This window comes from Eurypyga helias, unplaced genomic scaffold (assembly GCF_000690775.1).
Source record: "Eurypyga helias isolate BGI_N326 unplaced genomic scaffold, ASM69077v1 scaffold4203, whole genome shotgun sequence".
Classification (NCBI taxonomy): Eukaryota; Metazoa; Chordata; class Aves; order Eurypygiformes; family Eurypygidae; genus Eurypyga; species Eurypyga helias.
Genome location: NW_010240405.1, coordinates 7,358 through 24,138, shown reverse-complemented (window position 1 = coordinate 24,138; position 16,781 = coordinate 7,358). Strand labels below are relative to the sequence as shown.

Sequence of the window (16,781 nt, the reverse complement as noted above, 5' to 3'; positions counted from 1 at the left end):
GTGTGGTGGTTTTTGTTTGTTTTTTTTGGGTTTTGTTTTTTTTTTTTTAAACCTGAGCTAAATTAGCATGAGCTAACTTAATTTTTTTATTTTCCTCTTTTTTTGGGCTGGAGAGATGTAACTTTACGTTCAGTCATCATGTCCAAAGGGAAGCTGATAAGCATTTTTCCCTTGGAAAATGTTTCTGTGTCTGAATGTCAAAAGTTTTAAGTAAGTTTTTGTTTTTCAAGAATAGATTGGAAATGTGGCCACCTGAGGAGGCTTACCTTTATTTATAGAATTGGTTTTGCTTATCCATGCAGAAAATGATTCCTGTGAACAGTTCTACCAAGGTGGTTTGAAGGGTGAAAGCTTTGTTCTTGACACAATTTTTATTGTTTTGTGAAGTGAATGGTGGGAGCTGTTTCTGTGTCTCTGAGACTCATCTTTGAGAAATTCACAACGCTAAATTAGAAGTTTTGAGATGCAGGTAACTAGAAGTAATGCCCTTTTTCTGAAACCTTAGACAAGCAGAAAATATTGGCCTCATCCAGCTGATTGCAAAGAGGGGAGTAAGCAGGCACATAACAAAGCAGCTTTCCCAGGTAATGGAGAAAATGTTTACTTGGAGACAAACTGTGCACTTTCAACTGAGTTTTTAAATATGTTAGATAAGTGATCAACTGCTCTGTAAGCAGCATGTCTTCTTCTGCCATGATGTGCAATTACTCATTTTCTGCGTTTTTAGAGGTGAAGCGAAAGTTGCCTCCTTCTACACCGTTCTTTTTAACTATAAAAAGAACTTCTGTTTTAAAGTGTAGAAAGGACAAAAGTCTCCTCATTATACAAGACTGTATTCCTCATTGTACACATCAGCCTAGGAGCCTTTTCTAAGGGTAGCATGACATTTTTTAATTCTGTTTGGTCAGTGTGATTGAATGGATCTAATAATGGCTTTACTTGCTTTGGGAAATCAGGAACAGAACTAAAATTAGAGAGGTAACCTGATCTTAACAAACTACTCAGGCGTGTGGGAGCTTGGATGCCAGAATGCTAATCCTCATTTTATTTCCAGTGTTATGTTCAACCAAAGAAAGTTTCTTTGAGTTTTTGGAAATAATCAAACCAGAAATTTCCTGAAATGTGAAATGAAAATAAAAATACTTCCTTTTTTTCACCAAGAGCACTAGATCAATTTTTTTTTTCAGTCATTGTCATTGCCAAATAATTATCATAATATTTATTATTAGTTTTATGTGTATTTTAATAAGCTTGGAATATTGCTGCTTTGTGGTTCCTGGGTAGTGTGGGCTAGAGGCAATACATTTTCCATGGAGCTGTTGTCAATTAGGTGGGTTTTTTTTTTTCTCCTAGAAACCCAGCTCAGTTCGTATTGATCAACTGGACCGCGAACAGTTCAATCCTGATGTAATTACTTTCCCCATTATTGTCCACTTTGGGATACGACCTGCTCAACTCAGTTATGCTGGAGACCCTCAGTAAGATGCTTTTCCTTCCATCTTCTCTTCAGAAGCTCATTACTGTTGTAATTTGTGGCTTAAGCAGGGCTTGTTCATGTGCTTAATTGAGTCTGATATAAAGCTTAGTGCTTATGACGTTGGGCACAAGCTCTTGTAAAAGACAGAATATAAGCTATAACTTCTTTTTTTCTGGCGTAATTCAGGATCTGCTCAAGTAATTGTGGATGCAGGTGCAACATGAAATTTCTCAAGCTGAGAACAGGTCTTTTTAGGTCTGACGAAAGGTTCTTCAAGCTCCATGTTATTTCTCTGAGAGGCCATTTGCAGGTTTTTAGAGAGAGCATAGTGTAACAAGAAGGCAGAGGGAGAGAAGTACTTACCCAGGCTTCCAAAGGTCTCTAGCATACGGACTTGTGAGGTAGAGGATGTATTTGAGTCTTTTTGTTTAACAGCCCTGAATAGACCTTCCCTCACCAAACTTCTCAAATTACTGAATCTTTTCATACCAGTGACAGGGAGAAGATTCCAGGTAATGATTTCCCCAGTACTATTGTACATTATATGAAAAGGGACTGACTTTTGTTTCAGAGCTCCTACTTGATCATTTAATTAAATGCTCTTCAGGTCTTACATCCAGTAATGAAGAATATAGCCATTTTCTGCTTGCTTTCTTCATGACTTTTATGTTTCTTGCATCTCGCCGTATCCTACTTAGTTGTCTCTTTCTGTGTGTTGAAGGCTCAAGTCTACCTACTGTTTCCTAGTTTGGGAGCTGTTGCATCGATGCTGCTTTTCTCTGTAGCTTTTCTGTCCTTAGAGAAAAGGAGAGGAAGGTAGTGAAGGAGTGGAGAGGGAATCAGAACTTCAGGCAGAGCAAGAAATACTATTTCACTGTGTATTCATGTGGTGACGTAATAGTGATTGCTGAATTTTGTTCTTTTAGTTTTTTTTCTTAATTTCTGACGATTTCAGGTAACTCTTCCAGTGTTTGGAGGTGTGTTTTCTGAATGATGACAGGCATTATAGACCCCATCTCTTGTGCATGTATAGATAAGGTTGTCTTTTTCCTCTTGCATTTTCCTCCAGTGTCCTTTAAGGACACTGAATTTCACCTGCAGTTTTGAGGCCCAAACACTCATATGTGCATGTATGACAGACATGTTCTTCTACAACTGCTTGCGGAGAATTTTAGAATTAATATGGTGGCAAGTGGGAAGAGTAAGTGCTTGTCCAGATAGTAACATGCTTTTTTTTGTCTTTCAGCATGGCTTTTAATCCTCCTCATCTTTTAGTTTTCTTATCCATAAAAAGAAAATAATTCAACCAAAGAATATAAGAAACACCTCTATTTTGATGCTGCATTTCTTAATATTTGTTAAGTTCTGGTACCTTGCATTGAAAACAGTACATAAAGGTACAAAAATTATTCTTCCCACACTTTTTTATTTTAACATTTTTTGAAATTTCCATGCCTTTTCTTTTTTTTCCCAGAGCTGCTTACATGATTTTAGGCATTCTTTGTTTTTTTTATCAAAGTAGCAAAGCAGTTTTTGAGAAAGACCTCTGTGGTGCCATCAGAAATCTCAGGCTTAACTCTGATGTATATGCAAAATACGTAATGCCCAGAAAAGATTTTCCTCTAGTGTCTCTTTTCTTTATGAGGTTCTAATACAGAATTTTTGTTATCCTAATATGTTTATTAATCAAACTTAATTGCAATAACAGCTTGTTCCATCCATATTAGTATTAGTAGTAAAATGTATGCTGTAGATTATAGTTTCAGGTTCTTGGTTTTGGGTTGAAACCTCCTCATGGCATTTGTTTGTTCTCTGGTTGGTTGACTTGTTCATTAACTCATTTTCTTTGAATGGGGATGTGTCAGAAATAGATGCCTGCCGATCACAGAAATGTGGAGAACAGAGCTAAGTAAAATCTATGGATTGCCCATTTTAGATGTGTTTATAGACTGAAAAATTATTGGCAGATCTATAGGCAGACAGTATACTTTCAAGAATGCTGCAGAGAAATAACTATGTAAAAAATGCCAGTAAGAAGAGATCTCTGTCTGCCTCTGAATCTGGGATGATTATGAAAAAGTAAAAGAGCTGCTGCTTCATTTACTGCATTGCCACTAATGTGGTAACTTCCTGCTAAAACCACTGCTCTGAGTTGCTGCTGAGAAGGATTTTTTTTTTTTTTTAATAACGTAAATACAAAAGAAAATAAAGTACTTGGGTACATTTCTTCCCTCTGTCCTCTAATTTCTCGCTTCCTATTAAAAGTCTGGTTTTATGGGTTTTCTTGAAAAAACTACAGGGGTGATACTGTTTTGAAGATAGCATCCTTTTCTGTGAAAGTCCGTGCTAGATCGCAGAGGGACTCCCACCGAGGAAAAAGTTCTGTTATTGAAGCTGGTGTGTTCATAGGGACAAATGGTGAGAAATTTCTGTTGTATTGACCAAAGTATTTGTTTTCTGGTTTTGTCCTTCAGATACCAGAAGCTGTGGAAGAGTTACGTGAAGCTGCGTCACCTGCTGGCTAATAGTCCCAAAGTCAAACAGGCTGATAAACAGAAATTATCCCAAAGAGAGGTATGCTGGGCCTTCCTGTAACTGATAATTGAGCATGGTAATTCAGGATGCAGTAAAACCATAGAACTGCCCTGTTTATGGAAGCAATAAAAATCCTTCAGAAAAGACTTTCTTTTCAGGCTTTTAACACTGATTTTTCTTTGCTTGTTAGTGAATGGATTTTTTTTCCCTTTTTTCAGCTGTCAAACTAGTGCAAGGTTTTTTGTTTGTTTTTTTTTTCTCAATTATAGAAATGATCATTATAGAACCATAACTTCTTTGTAGCTGTTGCCATTAATGGTTTCATGAATTAGCATAGAGAACGACTTTTTATTTGAGTGCACTTTTAACTGGCTCATAATTTTAAACATTACATTTCTGAGATAAAAACTGCCACACTTGTGCATGGCTTTAAACTATAGTTTATTAGACAGTCTTAGTGACAATCCGTAAAGTCTTTGAGTCCAAATCATCTGGTTGTTGTTATTTTCAGTAATGAGGTATCTGTTGAATTTTTGTCTTTTCTCTCTTTTTTTTTTTTCCTGAAGTGATGGGCAATAAGCATTCCCCAAGTGCAGATTCTCAACCAATTGGGAATTAACAGTAGAGAAATAAAGTCACCTAAATATAGACTAAAGCAGCCTGCTCTCAGGTATCTATAATTTTAAGATCTTGGACTGAAGCTTTGAATTTGTCTGGTGCATGTGTACCAGGCAGTCTTAATTGGACAGCTTATGTAAAGAATACGTAGAGAAGAAACCAACTGCTTTAGTACCGGATGGAATTCAATTAAGTGATGTTGTATTTTTATTTATTGCTTAGAAACTGATGATTCATAGCATCATAGAATATCCTGAGTTGGAAAGGGCGCATGAGGACCATTGAGTCCAATTCCGGAGTCTTCCCCAGTTTGCTAATTGTGTAGCTTTGGTTGCAGTAAATGTTTGAGACATTTAACATTGCACCTGATTTTTATTACTACTGCAGAGCATAGTATGCTGTTGCATGAGCAAGGGTCTTAGTTAGCATTTTAATTATACTGATATTGAATCAGTCCTTAGCTTCCTTACTTGTAAATGGTAAAACCCATGATGTTGTGACTTGTCTGTGCCACAGTTGTAAGGAAAACAAAAAAAATTGTCCCTATAGGAGATGATTCTGTTTGCTACAGCTTTCTGGGCTCAGAACAAGTAGAAGGGAGAACCATTGTCTTATAGGCAACTTTTCACTTGGGCTAATGCATGACTTATTTGTAAAACAGTAGTGGATTGGATGTAGGCAATTAGGTTTTGCTTCAACAGATAAGATGCTCCTTTGGTGTTTGTCACTTACTGTGTGGTGTGCTGATTTTTGTTTCTAGACTGTATGATCTAGGATAATGAGTTTATCAAGTAGTTTACCATCAGAGAGGCATACAGGGCTGAAGCAGGAGCTTTATGTGAGAATAACCTATGCGTGTGCCAGTGGAGGTGTCAAGCTCAGAAGGAGCTGTAGGGCTGCACCTTATTGGTACGTGGGCTTTTAAAGATCATGACTCACAGATATCATGGGTAACACTGGCTTTCTCCCGAGCCAGTCACACTGAAATTACAGCTAGGTGCAGCCAACACTGTAGCACCTGTCTCAGAAAACACCCAGTGACACAGCCTTGAAATGCAAATTTTGGCCAGTGCACAAGGTGTGCAGTGCTTTAAGTGCCTCTGTTCCCTCTGCCTTCAGTCATTTGCTACTGTTAGATTGTGTGATGTTGATATTTGTGACAAGGTTGTGCCTGGGGGCTTTGTTCCTCTAACCTAACTTGGAGCATTTACAGCAGGTGCATAAATTGGGACCTGAAGGCTCACTTTGAAGTCAGTGGAGAGAGAAATGCATTTTTTGAGGCCACTTATCCCCTTCATTGAATGTAAAAGGAGCCAGGGCTAACTAGTCTCCTACCTTAGACGCCTCTCGTGTTGAAGTGTCTGAGTTGTGATGAATCTGCCTCTGGGGAGGTGCACCTCTTGGAACGGCTCTGTGAGTCTCTACAGAAGACAAGGCAGAGCCCATTCCTGCCCAGAGGTGCTCACAGGCTTCAGACTGGAAGCTGGAGAGAGATGAGTTTGAGCAAGTGCCCTGTAGTGAAGAGAGGGAGGATGGACTGCAGCTTTGAAAAGTTTCATGTTCTGAAGAAGGAAGAGCACTGAGGGAGTCTTTACCTTAGTGCATGCTGTGTGGGGAGCTTACGTACCCCGGGGGGGTTTGTAGTATTGGAACCAGGAGATCCTGATCCAGAGATGATTTATTTACCTGGTTTTCTTTCATTATGAATGTATTTTCTTTTAATAATTTTGTCAGAATCTTTCAATGATTTTGTCCCTTTCATAGTTTCTAGAGACAAATAAACTGTTTGTACACCACCAAACAGCCAGTGGCGGAGGCAAAACAATTTTGGGTTTTTTTTTAATTGAAATAATATTGGTAGATTTCATCACACTAGGCTCCAGGACTAGCAAATGCTGACCCCTTTCCCAGACTGGGAGTACTGACAGTGTTTAACAGGAGCTATTATGCGATCAAAAAACAAAGCCTGCCTTTTACATAGTCTGTTTTATTCCTACTGAATGCTTCAAACCAGGAGTACTCATGGTGGCAGATTTGAATGAAGAGGAGGTTTTGCACACAGGGTTAAAGAAGGTGCTTTCATTATAGGGACCTTAACTTGTTTACTTATGTATTATCTTGGATGTATGAGTTGGACTGGTTTGTTCTGTCATTTGCAGTGAAAATGTAGTCATCTCTCTCCTCTTCTTGGCCTACCAAAATCCTCTCTCGACACTATACTCCAGTGCACCCACCGATCTGTGGCTGGCAGTTGCAGATTTGGACTAGTCCTAGAAACTGCTCACCAAAAGCAAACCTTAAATGGGTATTGTGAACACCCTCATGTGTGCACCGATACCGCTCTGTTGTAGAAAGTTCTTCACAGGAGCTCTGTTCTCTCCCTGTCCAGGAAGCACTGCAGAAAATTCGTCAGAAGAATACAATGAGACGTGAAGTGACCGTTGAGTTGAGTAGCCAGGGATTCTGGAAAACAGGGATACGCTCTGACGTCTGCCAGGTGACTAAACAACAGAGATGTCTGATGTGTTTTCTTTCTTGATAACTGCCATTTACCTCTTGCAAGGGTTTGCTGTGATTCTAGGCTGAAGAACCAAATGGAACCTGTGCCTCAATAGGATCTGTTGATTTAGGGAACTGTTCTAGTGTCCTGTCTACCCCTTCCACACAGGAAAAAAGGTTATTTTAAGAATTTAGGTTTCTTGTCGCTGGTTGATTAGCACAAGGGAGAAGGGGGTAGGAATGGCCAGCTCGAGGCTGGAGATTAGCCAAATATTGAGTCTAGTGTGGGACTCCTAAAGGCTGATTCATCCGTCAACTGGGTTGGTTTTAGGTATTATTTTAATATATTTTTCTATTTAGATATTTTTAAAAGCAAATTTTACAGTGAAGCATGAAGAAATTTCTTTACACATGAAAGAAAATTAAAAAAAACCCACCACAACTAACTTTTGGATCAAATCAGGTGACCCTCAGTAGAAAGGTATCTTTCAGATACTACTACATATGCATGACATCTCCAAGGTGTCTCTGCCAGATCCTGTTCTGAAGCAGTTGACAGCCACCAGCTTTGTGATATGATAAAAATAAGTGCAATGTTTATGTAATACTGTATTAGTAAAGTTCTGGTAGTTATAATAGTCAAATATACTAGAGGTGTATTTTCATCTTTTTTTTCAGCTGTTGTTTTGGAGATGTTATTTAAGAATTACATTTCATGTTAATTTAACATTATGAAGTATAAACTTTGGGGGTTGCTAGGCAAAAGGTATAGATAGAAATGCCGTCGTTGTCTTAGAAGTCTGGTAAGGCCAAAGGGGAAATTCTAAGGGGAGAGAAATGCTAATAACTAAAATTGCTTTTCTTCTGTCTGAAACATTGCTTGTGATTCTACTGTTGCTTTTGAAGTTGAAGAAAGAGAATAGTGGAACAGTATTTTCTCACATAGCTGAGTAAAGTTAGAGGCTTTTTCTGATTTTTTTGGCATGAACTGTATCTGTTTTTACAGGTTAAGTAAACAGTGTAAATTTCTAGTTTAGGAGCTTTGAAACAGTTCTGTGTTATTTGTAATATCTTCTGTGATTCATCTCTTAACGTCTTCTTGGATATCCCTGTTTAGTTTTGTTGTTGAAGGACAGCAAAACACCAAAGAACGATGAAAGTAAAGCTATTTCACGTCTTTGTGCCCATCTGCAGCCATAACATCTAAATCAGCCAGTTCTGGTATGAAGGTCCTTTGATTTGATGTCTTTGACAGGCCAAGAGTAGGCAAACTGTATGTCTGTAAAATGAAATATTTCTCTGTTGCTGCATGCTTTTTTCCCAGATTAAAGAAGACTAAAACTAAATATGCATAAATCAACTCTGTGGGCAGAGCTAAAGTGCAGTGATTTAAAATTAATGCTTTTAAAAAGTATTGCAGTGTAAAAGATTGAAACTCTTTTAAGTCCCTCTGATAGCTTATAGCGGCTCTAAGTTCCACGTAGCAGTAATGATAGTGGTCTTTGCAGGATTAGAAATGAACTGCTTGTAGAGGGAGGGAAAAGGGTGAGTGAAATGTTCCAAAAATGTAAAATGGCTGTGTTCTGCCAGGTTCATTTGAAGTTATTCAGTAGAGCAGTTCAGACAGCTAACCCCAACTGACCAAGGGAGTGTTTTATTCCATTGAACACCATGCTCAGATGGGCTGGGGACCGTGGTTCGTTCATCAGTTGTTCATTAGCTGGTGGGTCAGTTGGCTTTCTCGAATGTGCTCTTGCTCATGGGGCCCACTCGGATGCTGCTACGATCATTCTCAGGCTCTCTAGCTCTGACTCTCACTAGTTGGGACCTGACTGTGTGTCGGTTGTCAGGTGGTCAGCAATTGTATCATATGTTTTACTTTCCATTATTTTCATTACATATTATTACTAGTATTGTTAGTATTATTAGTTTCATTATTTTATTAATTTATATTTGATTATTAAGTTGTTCTTATCTCAATCCACAAGTTTCCTTGTCTTTTCCTCTGATTTTCCCCCTCCACTGGAGGGGTGAGGGGAGGTGAGCGAGTGGCTGTTTGGTACTTAGATGCTAGCTGAATTTAAACCATGACATTTAGTAACAAATTCCATGTATGAAACAAGACATAGGAAGCACATCTCAACAGTTTACATGGAGAAAATAGAGGTGTTTCCCCTAGCTTGTAAATTACCCTAAGAAAACTGAGTGTTATGGTAACAAAATAAAATTTCACTTACACTTACTCAGTTTGCTTGGAGTTGTTTTGCGTTTTTTCTGCCATTGAGAGATTCAGAGTCTTTTTCTTGTTGTTAAGTAGTTAATTCCATCTGAAGGAAAAGAATCTCAGGGTGTTGGTCAACAGCGGCTGAGTAGGAGCCAGCAGTGTACCCAGATGGCCAAAAAGGCCAACGGCATCCTGGCCTGCCTCAGGAACAGTGTGGCCAGCAAGACTGTGGAAGGGATTGTCCCAGTACTGGACACTGGTGAGGCTGCACCTCGAATCCTGGGTTCAGTTTTGGGCCCCTCTGCTGGTTTCAGGCAGGAACGAGCTCCTGTACTTCACAGTGCTGTCGCTGGCCCAGAGCGGCCGAGGAAGTGTTTCGTTCCACAGTATGTCAGGTTCAGGGCACTTGTGCAGTGCTGACGCCTGGGGGTTGTTGAGACTTTGGCTAGCTTGATAGCTGGGGCATTAGCTCTTTTGTTAGTGCTTGGTGGGGCTGGTTTGTTTTGTTAGTGGGTTGGGGTTCTATTTTCTATCGTTTTAATTACTTAGTAGTATTGTTAGTATCACTGTAATTTTCATTTATAGCATTAAATAGTTCTTATCTCAACTTTACAAGCTTTCTGTGTCTTTTCCTTTCACTCTTCTGCACTGGGGGATTGGGGGACGGGGGAGAGTGGAAGGAGGTGAGCGAGCAACTGTGTGGTACTTAATTGATAGGTTAGGTTAAACCATGACAGCCCCTCACTACAGGAAAGACACTGAGGTGCTGGATGGAGCATGTCCAGAGAAGGGCAACGGAGCTGGGGAAGGGTCTGGAGCACAAGCCCTGAGAGGAGCGGCTGAGGGAGCTGGGGGGGTTTAGCCTGGGGAGGCAGGGGAGACCTTATCGCTCTCTACAGCTACCTGAAAGGAGGTTGTAGCGAGGTGGGGTTGGTCTCTTCTCCCAAGTGACAAGTGATAGGACAAGAGGAAATGGCCTCAATTTGTGCCAGAAGAGGTTTAGACTATCTATTAGGAAAAATCTCTTCACTGAAAGGATTGTCAGGGCATTGGAACAGGCTGACCAGGGCAGTGGTGGAGTCACCATTCCTGGAGGTATTTAAAAGACATGTGGATGTGGTGCACAGGGACATGGCTTAGTGGTGGACTTGGCAGCGCTGGGTTAACATTTGGACTTGATGATCTTAAAGGTCTTATTCTATGATTACCTTCCAGCTATGTGTTCAGTTCTCAAGAATTTCGCAGTCTTTTACATAAAGTGGTGCCATTGGTTATTCTTCTCGGTCTTGTAACGTTTATCAGTTTGTTTTTTCTGTTCTTTAATGACATACAGAAATCTGTAACATCTTTTATTCCATATATTATGTTTCATCTGCTTTGTATGCTTGTTTTTCTGGCATCTCTCCACGCTGAACACTCATCTTCTGCAATCATACAGGTTCCTCTTTCTGAAATTAATAGTGATAGCCCTCAGATTTCAATTCCCTTAAAACATGTCATTCTTTTGTATATATTTATGTGATGTCACTAATAGGACTGACTAGAAGAACTGAAATCTTATATCGGTTTCACAAAACTGGTCACATGCATAAAATTCTTCAAATACTGACATTTCTCCTCTAGCTCTTAGTTTTCAGCCTTATGCAAGATTTTTGATGTTGGTATCCTACTTGCTTTACCGCTGTACTGATAAAGTGTCCTACTTGATTATTTCCACCCAGATCCATCCAAACTCAGTATTAGTGTAGAGTTCCTGCTTTAAAACACTGAAAGAGGGAGACTTTCATTGACACAACATAGAGCTCCTTAAATTTTTACTGAAATATTTTCTATCAGAAAACCAAAATCTGCTTCCTAGACGATCAAACAACCACCTTTCTGATTTTGGTTTTTTAGCACATTAAGCCAGGAAATTACAAACTACAGGATTTCAAAAAGCCCTTAACTCTTCCTCAGAAGGAAATGAAGCAGCTGTGCTTGAAAATCAAGTAGCTCCTGTTTGGTGAAGGCTGGTTAAAGGGGTATAGATTGCTTCTTCCCTAATGTTATGAGGCAGGGGGGAAATGGTCTTTTTTCATCTTTGGTACCAACCTGAAACTGTGGGTTGTTAAATGAGAAGGTACAAACATATCACATTGTATTCAGTCACAGCTTATTAAGACTTGGTGTTACTGGTGACCAGACATTTTTTACCTCATTCAGAATACTTAAGACGACTGGTTTTATGTGTTTATTTAATCTGTGTGGGGCTGCTCCCCCACTGTGATTATGCGGATGATCAAATCTGATTTAATTAAGTGGTCTGATGAAGAAGGTTGGGAAACCATGGGGTTGTTTTCCTCATTTATAAACCAAACTGGTAAAACACAGTGTTGTGACAAATAGAAAGCGTTTATATTTATAGCTGACTGAGTACTGTGTAACAATGAAGTTGAATGCTTTTCCTTGTTGCAATTCTTTTTAGCATGCAATGATGCTTCCTGTCCTCACCCACCACGTCCGCTACCATCAGTGTCTGATGCATTTGGACAAATTGATAGGCTACACTTTTCGAGATAGGTGCTTGCTGCAGGTAAGATATGGAAATAATAAACTACTTGCTGGTTTGTCTTCCTAATATTGTTGAGTTTATCCATAATCCTGCCTGCTGCACAAACGAGGAACGCACTGCCTTGACACAGATAGGACGTACTTAATTACTTCTGCTGCAGATCTTTCAAAAGTTTCAGTTATCCCAAGAGACTTCTAAAGAGAGACATCTGTCGTGCGTGTAGGCATACATGTATCCTTGATCCAATGGTAGGCCTGGATTTGCTTGTAATGTGTAGAAAGACAAAAATATGCTTGCTGAAAAGTGTCAGGTGCATCACTCATTTCCTTGCAAGTTATTTTTTTGGATGTTTGTGAAGAATACAATGTTACTCTGCAGATGAGTGTATGTGCCTTGCTTCTTCCTTTTATAGTCTGTCCTTCCAAAGAACAACTTAGTGTTGGCTTTTTATTTTGCATTTGTGGCTATTGAAAAGGCATTTTTAGACTTCAATTTAGCTCTGGATTTCTGTAAGTGCATGATAAAATTTTTGCATTTACAAACCAGGGCAGGAACTGGAGAGGAGAGTTTCTTACTCGATTTAAATGCATCCATGTCACATAACCAGTCAGCGCATATTTGGAATTGACCTCCAGAAGGATGACTCTTGACACGGTGGCCCCTTTCCCTTATTTTTTTCTGAAGTGACTGAAGAGTAATGGAGAATTCTGTTCAGGAATTTCCCCTGAAACAGACATCATCTCTCTCCACTGATTGGGGCTGAGAAAGGTGAATTTTCTCTTATGTTGAAAACATGCAGTTTCTGTATGTGTAGGGATACTTTACTCCCAGACTACTTTAAGCAGAGGCTTACGGAGAAGTCTTTTCTCACAGCTTCTCTGTTTTTAAGAAGCTGGTTTCCAGGCCTTGTCCTGCTGTTTTTACATTAGATACTGAGCATCATGTAGGATTTGGTTGTTCACAGCCTGCCTTAGTTTTAATATGAAAGGTAAAAATGCAGCGATGGAAATCTTAAGATGTTGAGACAAACACACAAAACAAAAATTAAAATGCCATCAAAAAAGGGAGAAAACATAAAATCAGGTGTGTCAGCATTGATGAAATTAATGTTTAGTTATAAAATAAGTACTTCTGAATACTTGATCCTTATGCAAATTTATTTGAAACCTACAAACTAGTTCCAGAAGATAGAGAGCTTTTTAAAAATGTATGTAGCACCAATCACCTACTTAAGCATAGGAAACATTACTTATATGATCTGCATTGTTTTTCACCTGTGTCATCATGATGTATCCTTTATAGCGTACAGACTGGGCCAGTAGGATTACGCTGATTTAACTATTCAGAGAAGTTGTAATGTGTCATCCAGTTCAGATGGAGCAGAAGTTGAGAATGTGCAGTTATGATGAATTTACTAATATTAGTGAGGAATTAAAAAGGACTTGGGGAAAGTTTGTATTGGTTAAATATAATTTTTTGCTCTCTAAAATAATTAAATTATACTTCACTGAGTCTTGTGTTTGGAAAGACACAATGTTTGAATGAACTACTGGAATGTTGTTGCTCACAGCCTGCAGCACTAGTCCTGCAAGTGTTTCAGAAGTAACTTTCTGCAGCTTGAATTTGCTAATCTATCTCTTGCTTTATACATGAGGGGTGTGTACGCATACAAGCATAGTATTTTTGAGTTTGTATGTGTAAAGAAAAAATGTGTGGGTTTGTAGGATGGAGGCATAAAAGCCTAGCTCTAGTTCTGTTTACTGCTGCCATTTTAGTCGTGGTGGTGTCAGCAGCAGAGTAAGCTTTTAATAAAGCTAGGTGATACAAATGTAAAACCAGAAGTCTGATCCTGCCATTGCTGTGTGAATAACCATGCCAGAGGTAATATACTTTGTTGCTGTTTGTGGTTTTTTTTTTTTTAAGAGGGGAAGTTCTGTAGATGTTTAAATAACCTAAAATCGAATATGTGAATGGTTGAGAAGCTTTCAGTTGCTCATATTTTTATGTGAATATTTATGCTGCAACGTTAGCATGCGTATATGTTCAAGCAAATGTATTGAAATCAGGTCAGCAAAGCTGGTAAGCAAAACTCTCAGGGCAAATTGACAGTTCATGCTTTTTCTCTTTTAAACTAGTTTTTCTTTAAAGAAAAAAAAAGCTGTTGAAAGTTAATTAGTTAAACTGATGATTGAGCATAAATGTTGCTTCTTTCTGACATCTGAAATAGTACATCCTACATTTAAATTGCTGGAACCAAGCTGCTAATTGACATCACTTTGTAGCCTTTCTTCAAACTAAAAACTAAAAATTATTACCTACCAGTCTAAGATTTTTTTTTTCTTACATTTGCAAAAATATGTCTTTTTTTTTTCTCTGTGTGCTACGTTATAGCTTGCCATGACTCATCCAAGTCATCACTTAAACTTTGGAATGAATCCAGATCATGCCAGAAATTCCTTATCCAACTGTGGGATTCGACAGCCAAAGTATGGAGATAGGAAAGTTCACCATATGCACATGAGAAAAAAAGGTATGCTGTTACACCACTACCATTTTTTCGCTCACCTCACACTTAATCAGTAAGAAAACCTTTTGTCCATTATTATTTTGTTGGCCCTTATTCTTCTGAAAGATCCCTTCAGCGGAGGATTTCAATGGTTATACACAGACACCAGTGAGATCTTTCTAAAAGACTGGATTTTGCTAATTAATCAGCAAGTAAAGAGCTGACAAAAAGCAAGGACAGTAAGTAGGAGGATGTACTTTCTTTGACTTTAGGCAAGTATTGTTTTCTTAATTTGCTGCTGAACGTGGTGAGCAAACCGGAGTATGTTTTGTATAAATGTCTTATTAATGTGAAAATATGTGCTCTGTCTGCTGCAGAATATTCCTTACCCCTTAGAAGTGTATTCAGCTGTAACAAAGTAAATTATTTATTGTTTATGTAATGTTTGCAGTGTCTTTTGCATGTAAAGGTGGTATTGTCTGGCTCTCCGAATGCAAAAATAGTATTGTAATGGGGCTGTGGTCAGTTAGGCAGAGAGCATCTGTAAGGATTATATTGGCTGTAAGAAAACCCTGTAAATAACAGTATGATCTTATGTACAGCAATTACAAAGTAACATTTTGAGTAATTATTTTCTAAGCCTATTCAAATTGCATTAGTGGTTGTTTACTTAATAGTGCATTGTTTATATTTCTAGGGATAAACACCCTGATAAATATTATGTCCCGTTTGGGACAGGATGATCCAGCTCCTTCCAGGTAATGAAAATAATTGTTTGCGAGTAGGGAAGATGTTGCAGAGGGAGATGTTTAATAGAAACAACCAACTTATTGTCAGCAACAGCTTTGGCAAATAGTTGAAATGAAAAGTAATTTTGAATTGACTTTTATATTATGGAGATGTGCTGAACCTCTGTTAGCAGTGACATAGTACATGTTTGGTGATGACTGCAGAAGACTCCAGAGCAAGGTTTTTAGAAGTTAATTCTACCATTTTGGTTTATCCTTGAAATGAGGAGGACTAAAAGGCTACCTTTTTGCTTTCTGCAGAATGAAAAATAAGAGTTGTTCTTAGTGTTATCATTGCTGTAAATTGGGTTCTCCATCACATTTCCTCACAGTAGTAACTTCCTGGCATGGCAGCTTGTTAACGTGAGCGTTGCGATACTGTGCGTGGACTTTGCCGATTTACTGGTCCAGTTTAAAGAAACATACAGAAACCCTTAATGTTGTAATGTAATAATCCTTAAATGACCACTAAGAATTCTGGGCAAATAAATAATGCTTAAGATGTGGTAAGCTACCATATTTAGTCAAAGTGAATTAACAAAGCTCACAGGGCTAATGCAAGAAGCATTTGCATGTAGAATCTCCTAACTGCATGAACTAGAGGGCAGAGTGTTTTTTCATTAACTGATGCTATAACTGGACCTTTTAAGAGTCATCGTTTTGGAAGAATCTCAGGAACAGGAGAAGTTGAATTCTGAATAAATTATTGTTGTAGTGTTCCCCAAATGTGGTTTCAGCTAGACCATGTCTTTTGCTTTGAGAGTCAGCCTCAAGCTTATTTCAGCCCTCCTAAGGTGACGTGAGATACGGCTAAATTGCATTGTTTCTCACAAAATGACACACAAATAAAATCCCATTTCTGTGGGATTCTGTGATTCTGCTACGTTTCTACACAGAGGAGTTGCAGTTTTGCTCACACTTCATTGTTTTACACAGCAGAGGTACTTGAATTCTTTCAGCCCGTAACAAAGGCCTGCTATTTCAGAAATTAGACTAACTGTATAATAGTTGAGGGAGTGCAAATTACAACAAAAGCTGTCAAACACTTGAGAAAGATATTCTGGATTAAAAAACGAAATCCTGTGGCAAATGCCTTGATTCTATTACAGTCAAGTGTGAAGTCAAAATGGTACTACTTACATGCTTTGTGTAGAGCAGAAATTTGTACATTCAAAACTACGTTCTTTTCTAGCTGCTCTGTCCTGTTAGCCCATTGTTACATACGCAGGCAGAGCGCTTGGAGGAAACAAAACTTTATGCAAAAAAAAAAAGGAAAATCAGGAGCAGTCAGAGAAGGAAAATACAGAAAAAACAAGAATCTAATAGCTTAATGGCATTGTTGAATACATCAGCTCTGGGGCCCCCAGCATAAGAAGGACATGAACCTGCTGAGCGAGTCCAGAGGAGGCCACGAAGATGCTCAGAGGGCTGGAGCACCTCTGCTATGGGGACAGGCTGAGAGAGTTGGGCTTGTTCAGCCTGGAGAAGAGGAGGCTCCGGGGAGAGCTGATAGCACCTTCCAGTACCTGAAGGGGCCTACAAGGAAGCTGGGGGCGGGGGCTTTTTTCAAGGGCCTGTGAAGA

The 16,781-nt window shown here is 38.8% G+C and overlaps 1 protein-coding gene across 1 annotated transcript in view; it reads left to right on the top strand.

The window, feature by feature from the left end:
* Window positions 1–16,781, top strand: part of DROSHA (drosha, ribonuclease type III) — a gene marked incomplete at its 3' end in the record, with an annotated part of 53,612 nt that overhangs the window by 30,719 nt on the left and 6,112 nt on the right. Inside the window, exons 14-19 of the mRNA XM_010148423.1 lie at window positions 1,354–1,478; window positions 3,952–4,051; window positions 7,020–7,127; window positions 11,818–11,925; window positions 14,296–14,434; window positions 15,108–15,168. Coding sequence (XP_010146725.1) covers window positions 1,354–1,478; window positions 3,952–4,051; window positions 7,020–7,127; window positions 11,818–11,925; window positions 14,296–14,434; window positions 15,108–15,168 — 641 coding nt within the window. The remainder of the gene's footprint in view (window positions 1–1,353; window positions 1,479–3,951; window positions 4,052–7,019; window positions 7,128–11,817; window positions 11,926–14,295; window positions 14,435–15,107; window positions 15,169–16,781) is intronic.